Source organism: Diabrotica undecimpunctata, chromosome 5 (assembly GCF_040954645.1).
Source record: "Diabrotica undecimpunctata isolate CICGRU chromosome 5, icDiaUnde3, whole genome shotgun sequence".
In the NCBI taxonomy this organism is placed as follows: domain Eukaryota; kingdom Metazoa; phylum Arthropoda; class Insecta; order Coleoptera; family Chrysomelidae; genus Diabrotica; species Diabrotica undecimpunctata.
Genome location: NC_092807.1, coordinates 129122383 through 129136717, shown reverse-complemented (window position 1 = coordinate 129136717; position 14335 = coordinate 129122383). Strand labels below are relative to the sequence as shown.

General features: G+C 35.1%; 1 protein-coding gene across 1 annotated transcript in view; it reads right to left on the bottom strand.

The window, feature by feature from the left end:
• The window catches only part of LOC140441791 (zinc finger protein 395-like), a 232435-nt gene extending 230905 nt beyond the window's left edge, over nucleotides 1-1530 (bottom strand). Inside the window, exon 1 of the mRNA XM_072532712.1 lies at nucleotides 814-1530. Coding sequence (XP_072388813.1) covers nucleotides 814-1203 — 390 coding nt within the window. The 5' untranslated portion in view covers nucleotides 1204-1530. The remainder of the gene's footprint in view (nucleotides 1-813) is intronic.
• Nucleotides 1531-14335: the final 12805 nt, after the last annotated feature.

The window sequence follows — 14335 nt, the reverse complement described above, 5'->3', positions numbered from 1 at the left end:
ACGGCTGACAAACGGTTTTAACTGAAAAAGTAAAAAAATATGGCTATTTCTTCTGTGCATATAACTGATGTACGTATCTATGAAAACATAATATGTCGCATTCCCTTTAAATTCTATTTATTTTTTAAATAGTCCATAAATTTTCATAGAGTAAAACGTTTTTATCATTTCGGCATAGTTTAACCGGTATACAGAAAAATGGCAACAACGCTGCGATCACAGCGGACCAGAGGAATTTGAATTTAGCCTGCTGATGTTCTTTTGAAAAATTTTAACAGGTCTGCCGGTGTATTGTGCGTACATTAAGCTCGAGTAACCTACGCGTTTGGTTTGGAAGTTGTTTAGAAATATAAGCCTTTGCTCGGTCACAAATCTACGCACCAGATAAATCTTGGAAAAGCCGGCTCGAGATGCTACAAGGTTTTTATTATCACTTGAACGCCGATTCATTCCTTGAAAAATATAGGAAACTGGATTTTACGTTGATATGTAGAACTAGTTTAATTAACTGTATGAAAAATAAATACATAAGGAATATATTTCTAACAGAAAACAAATTTTGAGAATATACAATTGAACTAAACTACCGGCATTTTTGAAAAATATTGACAGCAATTATTTATTATTTCAATAGATTCTCACTATCTTATCTTAATGTAGACTATGTGTAACAAAATGAAATAAGAAATATGCCATATTAAGGATACAAACATTTATCAGTAGCAGAAAAATCTGACACGTGGTAGCTAATTTGTGTAGCATGGTAACAAAATCTTCGAAGTTAAAGGTTACATTGCAAATTTATTGACTTACCTCGATGCCTATGGGGTGTATTCTGATGATTACTTCGTCGGTTTCGGTATGGTGTTTGCACACTTCTCCAGAGTTTTCTCGGCCGTTATAAGTAACGAAACATTTTTGTCCCTGCACTAGCTCTAATCCAAGCACCGACTGAAAACCGGGTCCGATGAGCTGGCTCTCGTGGAATTCGCAGCTCGTTCTACCCAAATTTCCTTGTCGCGGATCGAAACGAACGGTGTAACGGGTATTAGGGGTTAAATTAATACAGTTGCTGTTTTCCGAAAAATTCGCCGGGGTTTTGACGGCTTGTATCACTCCTGAGTAGTATTTTCCGTCTTCTCCTGGGGCACAAACACGAGTACCGATAATAGAACGTTTCGCTAGACGTTTTCCCGTCGACATTTTCGTAAATAACTTTAAAAAAAACTACGAATTTTACTGAACAAAACTTCCAAAGTCTGTTTAAAATTTTTCACAATACAACGTCATCCGTAAAATACAGTCTTCTAACTAACAACCTGTGCACTGACTGTTGAAGATGTCTTAGTTTAAAGCACTTTACATACCCAACAATAACTGATATTTGGTTATAATCAGTAATGCACATACTTATCAGTGAATACGAGTGACTCGCTGAGGCTTGCGCTGCGACAAACAGTTGTGGAACAACTAAGCAGCCGGCCGGCTACATCGGAGTAACAACAGCTGATTGACACGCGATAACCTTCGTACGCGTCTCCTTCTACGCCCTCGCGTAGAGAGAGATAGAACCAGGACAGTAAGTCGGCATGCGGATTTTAGCGAGCCCGGACCCAGCTGATGATAACAACAAATGCATGTGACGGGGGAGCAACTCGCCTATTGGTCGCATTGAATGACCTAGTTAGAGCTATTGGCCACAGCGTGGGGATAGAGGTCAAATTGTTAGGTAGGCATTGAAACGTTGCCACTGAGTGTAAAATATAATGCTATCTATTACCTACTAATTGTACTAAACATAAATTAAACAGATTTTAATAATAAAAAAGTGAAGATAGTATTTTTATCATGTATACAGATGTTCAGGATTTATTAATTCCTTTGTTTGTTTTCAAATTAAATATTAAAATATAATTTCTTGAAATTGTTGATACTACTACAACTTTTTCTGATAAATTGAGTATGAACATTGAATGAATGGAGAATAAGATAAATAAAACTAATTTATTCTTCTTTCATATAGGCATATGGTCTGGCAATTTGTTTTTATTGCGTCTTTTAACAAGGGAATTTTTACTATTCTGCCTTCATTTCATTCATTAATGTTTTTTTTATTTCATATCTGTGTCTTATGTTTATGCTTCTGCTTTATCATTATTGGCCTAACAACTGGTTTGTAAAATCTGCTTTTAACTATTTTTCTTATATTTTGTTCCTCCATATTGTATCATTCAGATATCCCGAGTCTGTTTAGTTTATTTCAGTGTTCTTCTACTTCTCTCACAATTTTTTAAAGGCTTGATAAAGTGATACTCAAGAATTTGAACTCTCTCACTTATTTGATATTTTTTCCTTCTAACTTCATAATTTGTCCCTAAACGGGTTATTTGACACAACCATACATATTGTCTTTTCTGCTGAAATTATTAAGGTCTTCATCCACTCTTCAGCGTCCAAAGCTGAACATAGTCCCCGAATTTCTTGCACTTCCTTTTGTCTTGAGCTTCCTGTAGCCAATTCTCTGCGTCGTATGTCCATCTAGTAGGTTGTTTACCTCTGCTTCTTCTGTCTGCTCTGGGTCTCCATACTCTAATTTTGTGGGACCACCGCTCGTCGTTCATTCTGGCCTCATGATCCGCCCAGTTCCACTTCAGCCATGCTATGCGCTCTATGACATCTGTGATGCCTGTCCTTCTTATTTCTTCGTTTCTAACCCTCTCTCTACAGCATCAGCCCCATGACCGATGCTGTAGAAAGAATAGAAACACTGAAGTCGAACTGGGTAGGTCACGTGGCTCAAATGACAAATAACAGATAGACAAAGCGGATACTGGAATGGAGGCCAAGAGATGATGCCTACCCAAGCAGAGGTCGTCCACCAACACGTGGACTGACGATCTAAACGCTGCCATAGGCATTGATTGCAAGAGGCATAAGATGGAAATATATGGAAAATTATGAGGGAGATCTATGTTCAGCAGTGGAAAAGCGAAGATTGAACGATGAACCCTATCTGTGAGAGTCAGTTTAAGTAGCTAGCATTGCATTCTTCTTTTTTTTTATATTACTTTTGATGGTAATTTTAGTCTTTTTCCTCAAAGTACGTTTTTAGTGGATTATTTTTTTAAAAATATATAAAGTTAACTAATACAAACAATTGTGCTACGAGAGGTTGAAGCGGACTGTAGTACTCAACAGTATATTTTTGTGACCTTTACAGTAAAAGACGAATAAGTGATAATTTGTCAAAACAATACATACATAGTATATCTAGTAAGAAAAAACTAACCCAAATTGAATGTAAAGAATCATTAATTGAAGGTGGAAGAAGGAAGAGGTGGAGTAATGAGGACGAAGGAGAAGAACGTAATGATAATCCTTTCATAAGGAGTAAAAAGGTATTTAGGTCCCCAATTAAGAAAGGGTGACAAAATGAATAAATGAAATTATTGATAGTAGAACTTGTGAGCGAAGTTAAAGCAATCCGAAACTATCAAAGGAATTCTCAAGATGAAATATGTAATTTGAGAAAAGAAAATTTACAACTCAAGGAAAAGGTAGATTTCCTGGAAAGCAGAAATAAAAAGATGGATAAACAATTTAAAAAATACCATATTGTCTTCTTCTTTTTCCTCTTTATAAGCAATTCTGCTTGTTCATTGACCGATTATTACCTCTATGGTTGTCACTCCATCTTTTGCGCAATCGTCCGATACTTCTTCTGCCAATTGAAGATTTATCTCTCTTGCTAATTTGACGAAAAGGGTCTCCTCCATTCTGCTTATGTGGTTATTCCATTCTATTTTTCTATTTAAAGTCTATTCGTTTAAACACTGTACGTTACATTTGCTGTTAATGCCTTTACTTCTCTTTCGATCTCTCAGCGTATTTCCTGTAATTCTTCTCAGTACTCTTATCTCTGCCGTTTTCAGTAGCCTCTGTGTTGTGGCTGTGTTCGATGTTGTTTCTGAAGTATATCTTATTGACTTTATCTCAGTGTTAATGTGTCTGTTTTTCAAGGCATCCTTTTTTTTTTCGTCTTTATAGAGGGAGGTATGGAATCTTCAAAAGACCTTAGTGCAGGATTCATTCTTGAGGTACTTTAAAATGCCCTCTTGTCGCCGAGTCTACACCGAACGCCTACCTGCTAAACCAGACCCTCCTCTGTCATCCAGCGATCCGGAAGCGGAATGACCGCTGTAAGGCCAGCATCACTTCCGAAGCACTACCTTCATTCATTCATTCTCAATTCATCCACATCCACACTCCATTCTCCATTCATCAGCAAGGAGACTCCCTGTCTTGTTCCCGGTAGCGCGTGGAAGACCCTCATCGCTCCTAGTACTTCATCACTCCCAGAAGGGCATTTCCTCCTTCCCTACAGTCTGACTCACACAGTCTCTCTCACAGTCTAACTCACTTTTCTCCTCTCTTACAGCATCCTTCCCTCTTACCTTTGCCGTTGGTTCAGCTGCCTTTCTTCCTCTTTTTTTTTCTTGATCACTGCACGGATGTAGTTGTGTACTCTAGTCCAAACTGTTTTATTTTCAATCATTCTCTCAATCATTTCTCTCACTGTACCAAAATTCACAGCCGTCTCTCTTCCCATTCTGATCCTTTCTACTATCCACCTGTTGCACTTTAACATCGTATGTGTCACAGAGTCCGAGTGTCGACAGTATAGGCATTCATCTGTGTCAACCTTTCCGAACCTAGAGAGGTAGGCCGTAAAACACCTGTGTCCTGTGAGAACCTACATCAGGAAATAATCCAGTCGCCTGTGGCCACAGTCCACCCAATTTCTCTTATGTTCGGGATCAGCATTTTCGTCCACTGTGCCACATCCTCCGTGTTGTTCCATCAAGGCATCCTGCCAGGCTATTTGCTTTTTGTATTGATTTCTCACTTCTCTGTCCATGTCTCCATAGCTGAACAGTATAATTCCAAAATATTTTATTTCCTTTACTTGTTTAATATTGATGCCATAAATTTCTATGCACATCTGATTGGTTGTTTGCTGATTACTATTTTTTTAGTTTTCTGAGATGAGATAGTCTCTGTGGACCAGTCTTTCTAGACTATCTTCATCTTGGGCTATCAATATTGCGCCGTCTGCGTAATAGAGTATTTTTACTCCTTTGTTCCGCATTCTGTATCCTCTTCCTTTATTAACGTTTTTGATGATTTAATCCCTGATTAAATTGAAGAGCCTAGGGCTCAATGAGTAGAACGAAATATTGTAATAGGGATAATTAAAGATGCTACCAACTTTATTTCATTGAAACTTATTTAACATAAGCTGAAGCAAATCTACAGAAATAACTAAGGAATAAGGCGAGAGTGAAAAAAAAAATAGTGAAACGAAGGTTGTAAATCACAAAAAATGTATAAACAATGAATGGCGGAAATAGACATTTTGAGAAGCCCAAAAAATAACAAAAATTAGTTACAAAAAAGTACAACGTTCAGGAAACTTTAGAATCTAATAAGGCGCGAAATAGGATTACGATTGGACATTGGAATGTTAGAGTGACATTAGAAGTAGGAGCAATAAACATTTAACAGATATCTTGGACACATATGAAATATGTATTGCAGTCATTCTGGAGACTCAAAAAAAAACATTTTTTCTGCAAAACAATGGAAAATTACCTATTCTTTAACCGTGGAGACAATAAACGATTATTTGGTGTTGGATTTCTTATTAGAAAAAATTGCTGATTTATTGATACATTTTGAAGCAGTCATAGGCAGGTTATATAAAATAAGAATAAGATAAAAGTATAAAAAAAAATAAATATAGGTAGTACACTTTTACGCAAATATTGGTAGGGAAGATATATACACGCAAATAACAGGTGGAAAGAGTAAACAAAATAATAGTAATCTAAATGGCAGAATATTAATAGAATTTGCTTTCGAATGTATTATGCGAATCAAGTACTTGATCCGGGATTATGGTAGATCCGGGCCCATTTGTGAGCCGTTCAGACACTTACACCTCCTAAGGCGGATCCATTGCATGACCCCTGTAAATTAGAACAAGAATCTCCAACACGTAGGGAATATAGAAAGCAGATAAGAACAACTAAAATAAAAAATACAAGAAGTAGCTGAGTAAACAGCTTACAAATATAGAAAGTAAAGAAACATTTTCTGAAAGACGACGAGTGGTGAAGACGATATGTAGAAAAAAGGTTATTTTTAGAGCAGAAATTAACCTGTATTACAGAAAATTTTCAAAATTAACAAATCAAGTAGTTCTACGAAGAAATAAGACAGGAACGAACTCAGCATAACACATATTATAAAGATTAAGAGGGAAATCTATTGGGAAGAATTGGTGAAGAAATAGAAATGTTACATTAAATAAACTCGGAGGATTAAGGTCAAAGCGAACAAATACAACTACCAGTTGAAATATCGGTAGACCAAAACGATAATAAAGAAGCACTTACCAAAGACATTGTACTAGTAAGTATAAGAAAAAAAATGAAAAACAACATGGCATCTGGTGAAAACGGTATCATTGCTTGCAAGAAGAAATCATGGAACTAATATATAAAGTGTGGATAAAAAAAACATCCAAGCAGTGGAAAGAAGCTATTCTATGCCCAATACACAAATAAGGACGTTACACAACATAAAAAATTTCAAGATATAAAATAAGGTTTTGCCACATTGATAAGAAACAAAAATAAAAACCAAAGTTGAAAATAATCTGGGCGAAAATCCAGTAGGCTTTAGAGCAATTTGATCAGTAATAGAGCAAATTTTTAGAATAACGCAACTATCATCTAGCTTATATAAATTCAATTTAGCATTAAACATGTTTATCGATTTTTGACAAGCGTATAATAAATTGAAATTGAAAGACAAAAAACATAGACCATAGGGACTTACGAATAATTACAAACCTCCACTGGAATCAAAGTGCACAAATCGTAATAGATAGCGAACCCAGTCCAGAAATTGAAATCAGGAGAGGAGTTAGGCAGGGATGTATTATGTCCCCATTACTATTTAATGTATATAGTGAAGCCATTTTTGAAGAAGCATTACTATCTCAAAGTGAAGGAATAATAATAAACGGAAGATTTATTAACAACATAAAATATGCAGATGACACCGTGATTATAGCAAGCTCTGCTGAACAACTAAAATTACTGCTAAACAAAACAAACAGTTTCTGTGAAAAACATGGACTAAAAATGAATATAAAAAGACCAAATACATGATAATAAAAAAGAAAACAAATTTACCAACAAACATACATTTGGAAAATGTACCGATAGAAAGGGTTGATAAATACAAATACCTAGGAACCTGGATTTCAGACAATAATGATCAAACAACCGAAATAAGAGTCAGGATAGAAATAGCAAGAAATGCGTTTGTAAAAATGAAAACAATTATTTGCAACAAAGACCTTAGATTAGAACTGAGAGTAAGAGCACTGAGATGATACGTGTTTTCGATACCGCAATATGGACTTGAAAGCTGGATATTGAAGCAAGAACACATAAATAAGTTACAGTTCTTTGAAATGTGGTGTTACAGGAGGATGCTTAGAATAACATGGACACAGAAGAAAACTAACATGGAAGTATTGCGAGAAATGGGCAAAGAATGCGAAATAATAATCACAATAAAAATAAGAAAGTTACAATATCTGGGACACGTAATGAGGGGACAGCGATATGAACTGCTAAGGCTGATAATACAGGGAAAGATAAGAGAAGGAAGGAGTATAGGAAGAAGGATAGTGTCATGGTTGAAGAATTTAAGGGACTGGTTTAAATGCAGTTCTATAGAACTCTTCAGAGCAGCAGTAGATAGAGTAAAGATAGTGATGATGATATCCAACCTCCGATCGGGAGACGGCACTTGAAGAATAATAAATTGCATATTGCATATTCAGTAACAAGTGAAGATAGAAGGACATTATGATTTAATTTATTAATTACTGTATGTTTCAATTTATTAATTAAGAAATTAATATCCACACGATGTTTCTCGTTCTACGAGAAAAAACCAAAATATATAGAGATAAGGGGACATCCGAATCAATTAGTACAGTTCTTTAAGATACGAGAACTGAATACTTAATAAAGATGGGAGCTAAAATCTATATAAACAAATTATATAGATTGGAGCGAAAGATACTTCTTAGAAGAATATATGGAGCTTTGGAAGAAGAGAATGTCTTGCAAAGAAGAACCAATAACGAATTAATACAAATATATGGATAACTAAAAATATGGGTACTTGCTAAAATTCAAAGATTAGGAGGATATAGCTAGAAAGAAAGAAGGAAGAATTCCCAAAGAATTTATAAACACTGAGGCTAGTATAAAAAGAAAAAGAGAATGCACCCGAAGAAAATACTTCAAAATATTTCCTTCAGTGCTAAATCAAATCGAATTTAGTTTTTAATTAATAGCGAATATTCACAGACGCTATATGAAAACCATACTAAACAGGTTGGCGAATCATTTTGAAGAACTGCTTAGCGACAGTCGTGAAGAGGACCAAATAGAAATTACTTTGCCTGAAATGGATGAAAACCAGCTCAAGAGCCGCCCCCCACCAAAGAAGAACTTAGAGAAGCCATTTCAAAACTGAAAAATAACAAAGCCCCCGGTTTGGACAATCTTCCTGCCGATCTCTTTAAAAATGGTGGTAATACCCTTTTTAAACACATGCACAGATTAGTAACCGAAATCTGGCAACGAAACGAAACACCCGCGGACTGGAAATTAGATGTAATGCACCCTCTTCACAAAAAGGGAGATATGATGGTGTGTGATAATTATAGAGGCATCACCCTACTTAACGTGGCATATAAAGTATTGTCCAACGTATTGTACAGAATATTGATCCCCTATGCTGAACAAATAGTTGGGAACTACCAGTGTGGTTTCCGACCCAATAAATCAACAACGAATCAAATCTTCACAGTCAGGCAGATTTTTGAGAAAACGCTTGAGTTCGGAGTCGACACCCACCACATATTCGTGGATTTCAAAGCCGCGTATGACTCAGTCAACAGACACAAACTTCTACAGGCTATAGTGAAATTTCAAATGCCGCTTCATCTTGTTCAACTAACGGAACTTAAACTCACAGGCATAGAGAGTGTAGTCAGAATCCAAAACAACTTTTTAAGACCCTTCCATTGTAAAAATGGACTGAGACAGTGAGATGGACTGTTGTGTCTCTTATTTAATCTTGCACTAGAAAAAGTAATTCGAGAGTGTCATATTAATACGAATGGCACCATCTTTAATAAATCTATACAAGTGGTCGGATATGCAGATGACATAGACATTATTGCTAGGTCCACAGAATCTCTGAGAGACGCATTTCGATCACTAAGGGCGTCTGCACTGAGAATGGGATTAAAAATAAACGCACAGAAAACCAAGTATATGTATTGTACTAGATCAGGCAACCAGATACCTAGACTATTAATTGATGATCTGAAACTGGAGGGTGTGAGCACCTTCGTCTACCTAGGTGCGCTGCTGACCAAAGACAACAATGTCAGCGAAGAAATTAAAAGAAGAATAGTGCTTGCCAATAAGTGCTATTATGGCTTGAGGAAACAGATGGCCCCAAAACTACCCAGAAAAATTAAAGTTACCATATATAAAACACTAATAAGGCTAGTGTTAACATACGGGTCAGAAACGTGGTCACTTACACAGAATGACTAAGAATTGCTTAAACGTTTCGAGAGAAAAATTCTAAGGAAAATATATGGAGGAGTCCAAGAACAGGGTTTGTGGCGTAGGCGCTACAACTTTGAGTTATACAGAAGTTTTGGGGAACCTGACGTTGTAAAATGTATTAAATTAGCACGTCTTCGATGGATAGGACATGTAATTAGGCGAGATGAAGATGTAACGATCAGAAAAAAAAAGACGAGCCAGAGGAAGACCAAAACTTAGGTATCAAGATAACATAGATGATGATCCAAAATCCATCGGAGTTAAAGTATTTAGGAGAGTTGCCAGAGACAGGGAAGATTGTTCTGAAGAAGGCTTTTGCTCATAACGGGCTGTAATGCCACTGATGATGATATGAAAACCATAAGATTGGCAAATGATATATTACTACTTATACATGATATGAACGAACTGGAAGAAATAGTGAGTTACAGAGAGCAAAGCGAAATATAGAATTAAAAAATGAACATATTCAAAATAAAAGTAATTATAAACCTCGAAGCTGTCTGAGACATACAAATTAGTTAGATATATTTAAGTTGTATTATGCATGCAATACATGCAATATATACCACTGGAGTGATTCACACCGAACAATTATTTCATGTGGCAGAATATCTAGAAGCCTTCGCAATGGTAATCGCCAACGTCGGATAATTCTGATATGACGTGAGAAGAAGAAGAATATTAAAGTTAAAAACTCATCCTACTCATCCACCGCAATCAGAGGAAAACAAACGAAGAATTAAACTTATAAGGACAGCATTCATTAAAACCCGTTTTTAAATGTCCTTTCAGACAACAACAAAATCAAAAGTATTCACACAATACGTTCTATTTGACATATGTGTGAAACAAGAACAACGAAACATGTATTGTCTCTTACAAAACAGAACATCGGAAAAACGGAAAAACCGAAAGTAATCCAATGAAACAATGATGCTATATGATTAGAGTAAGGCTATGGAATAGCAAAACAAACACATGGATTCTCAATAAGACAGGAATAGGCAGGTATAGGAAATCGCCTGGCTACATTAAATTGAAGATGGTCAGGATACTTAATCAGAAGAGGTTATGAAATAATCTTTTCCGATTAAGAAAATTAATAGAACGAGCCAAAGAAATACAGGAAAATAAAGAGATAATATAACCAAAGCTGATGCAATTCAAACATTGAGAGCACTTAAAAGGCGTGAAACAATCAAAAATACTTCTAGGAAATTTAACTATAAAATACTCACAAATAGTTCAAACAAAGCAGTACCATTAGTTAAACAGAAATTTTAACATGCAATAATGATGATGACAATGATTTACTTGTGTACTGAGAAAGCACCTGAAATCATTGAAGCTAGTGTATCAGAATGCAGATCCTGTGAGGTGGAAGTTGAAATGTTAATACATATACGTTGTTTATACATTATCTAGGAGCATCTAGGGTAAAAGAATAGTATTTATCTAACACAAAAACTCTAAAAATTGTTCTCTTCCTGGAAAAAATAAAGAAAATGGAGACACAGTAGATCTGGTAGGTCGACGTAAGGCTTCTCCCCTAGAAATAGTAACAAAAGAATCAATAACAGTAGCCAAAGCTAACAGAATACATTGGACGAGGAGAACCATAGAGCTCAATAATTGGTTAGATCTTGGGGAGTCATATATCCAGGAATTGAGTTTTTTGATGAGGATGATGATGATGAAAAGAAAATAACACATCTAAAGAAATACTCTTCTTTCTGCAAGAGGAAATTGTTAATTTCAAAATTCACTTCATAACAACCCTATAGAATTTGGCCCTTTTCTCGTTTTCCTTACAACTTTTCTACATGCCTCTCGGTCTGTTCTGCCATTGCTACGTTTGGTATCTTCCTCTTTACTCCTGACCCCTAGAAGGGAGTGTAGTTGTCATCGTGATGTCGTGTATTGTTTGTCTCCAAACATATATGCGTGTTATTTGTTTTAACTAATGCATATTCCTGTAATTTGATCGATCCATTTTGTTGGGGATTTTTCTCGTAATCTTCGGCCTTCTACCTTTCCTTGGATAATAAGTCTTTCCATGTTTTCTGTATCTGCTCTTATAAAACTGTTTAAAGTATTTTTATTGTTGTAGATGGGATTTGCTGGATAGCCGTTTGCTGACTTTTAGCTCAATTAGAATTGAATTATTTGTTCTGTGGTAGGTCCACGGAATTACTAACATTCTTTTCTAACAGATAACTTCAGTGGTGTCTATCTTTCTTCTTTTCGCTTTTCATAGGATCCAAGATTCACGTCCGTATGTCAGTATTGGAAATTTTAAGCAGTTGATCAACCTCATCTTTAAAGTCCTTTCATATTTTGGCCATCTTTTCTACGGTGACTTTTTATTCCAGACATAAATATGAAATCACAACCTTAAACCTGTCAATCGTGGTTAGTTGTGGATGATTGTTACATAGCCTATCCACTATCATGATCTTTATCTTTGATATGTTTAAATGCAGACCAAATATTTGACTTTCGTATTCAACCAGTCGTATGAGATCAATTAACTCTTCTTGAATATTTGCAAAAAGGGCTGTGTCATCTGCAAAACGAAGGTTGTTTATTTTTAGGCCATTTATTGAGATGCTCTTTTTACAATCCATCAAGTGCTCTTCTCATAATATGCTCCCCATATATATTAAATAATTGTGGAGACAGTACACATCCTTGTCTGACACCTTGTTCTGGATGGAATTCGTTTGAGAGTATGTCAATTGTTGACAATTGACATACTCTATTGACAATTGTTCTAGTAGTGTGTTCGTATAGTTCAGTTATAAGCGAAATTAAGTGCTAAGATACGCCTACTTCTTTTAGTATCTACAATAAGTGTTCCATTTGACCCTATCGAACGCTTTCCGATAATCTATAAAAAATGTATAGTGGGATATTGAGTTCCCTATATTTTTCTCTTTGGTAAATCCAGTTTGCTCTTCGGGTATTTCTCGATTGGTACATCACATATTTATAAAAAAACTAGAATAATGTGGATATGTTACACCTACAACTAATCAATGGCACTTATATTGTTTCAGATCTACATACCAAACCAACCTTTATACAATTTTATACTTACAACTTTTGTAAATAATGATATATTTTTTAGTGTTTTTAGAGTTTTATTACATTTAAAGCTAAAGGCTATCGTAAGAATGTTATATATAGATAAAATATGTGCATATTAATATTTAGATCTAAATTATATAGAAAAAAAATCATCAAAGTACGTATCACACTAGCGAAACGCACAACAAATTGAAGTGAGCGACTAACGATTAATAACATATTAAACTTGGCAACCGTGTCGGGTTCCCTATGACCATTCTGACTGTTACCATCGCTGTTACTGACTCGTGGATAAAATTGTGGAGTAGACCAGGCAAGCAGGGAATATTGCAGTTTTTCATTTAGGTATTTCTAGGACGAATTTTTTAATGAATATCTGGGTATGTTTTGGCAATATTGGAGATACGATATAGCAATTTTGTATGGAAGTTTTGCACAACTGTTGAATGCAACTGGTTATATTGTGGACATGCTAATGATAGGAAATGAAACATCCATTGTATTTTATTTATTTGGTTTACAATCGCGAATAATTTTTCTTGACACTCTTTGATACAGTAATCTATCAAATGCTTTTGATAAATTTGGTGATAGCAATATGTAATAAACAAAATATGCAACGCATTAAACGTCCTTTTTTACTTATTAACAATATATAGACAATGTAAGATCGCTATTTGATTTTGAATACTAAAAGTGAAGACCGGTAAATTATATGGAAAAGTAACACAATTTTACTTAAAAAGCATAGAGAATCCTTTAAAATGAGGGTTCGTAAAGTATTGTTTGTTAATTTGTTATTTAATTACTGTAAACACAGCTTCAAAAGTCGATTTTTTAAAAATTATGATATAACTTTTCTAAAAATTATAGATCGCCGGAATCAAACGGAAACAACTATCCTAAAGTTTAGAAGACAAAAAAATTTTCTGAATTATTTGAAGATAAAAGAGTAGAACACTATACATCGAATGCTCTAATATGCCCATCTCTGTAACAGACAGCGAGGTTACATTAGCAATATAAATGGCAAAAAATGGAAAAGCACTTGGCCCCGATAAAGTAAGTGCTGAAATACTAAAGTTTTTGGGAGAAAATAGATAGAGATGTAAATCAAAATGTATACATTTGGGCAATCGATTTTGAAAAAGCTTTTCACAAGGTCCGACATACCAAAATGCTAAAAATATTGAAAACATCTGGATTGGACGATAAAGATTTACGAATAATTACAAATCTGTACTGGCATGAAGTGACAAGAATAAAAAATGAACAAGAATTGTCTTCTTCTGCTTCTTTTTTCTTTTTATATAGACATGACTCTGTCTGTTTTTCAATGTGCCTTCAGTAAGTTGTTGTTCCATCGTTTTCGTGGTCCGAACGATCGATGAAATAAATATAAAAAGAGGAGTGAGACAAGGTTGTATACTATCGCATTTACTCTTTAACTTGTATTCAGAAGAAATATTTAAGGAAGTCCTAATGAAGAAAACAGAAGGTATTATTGT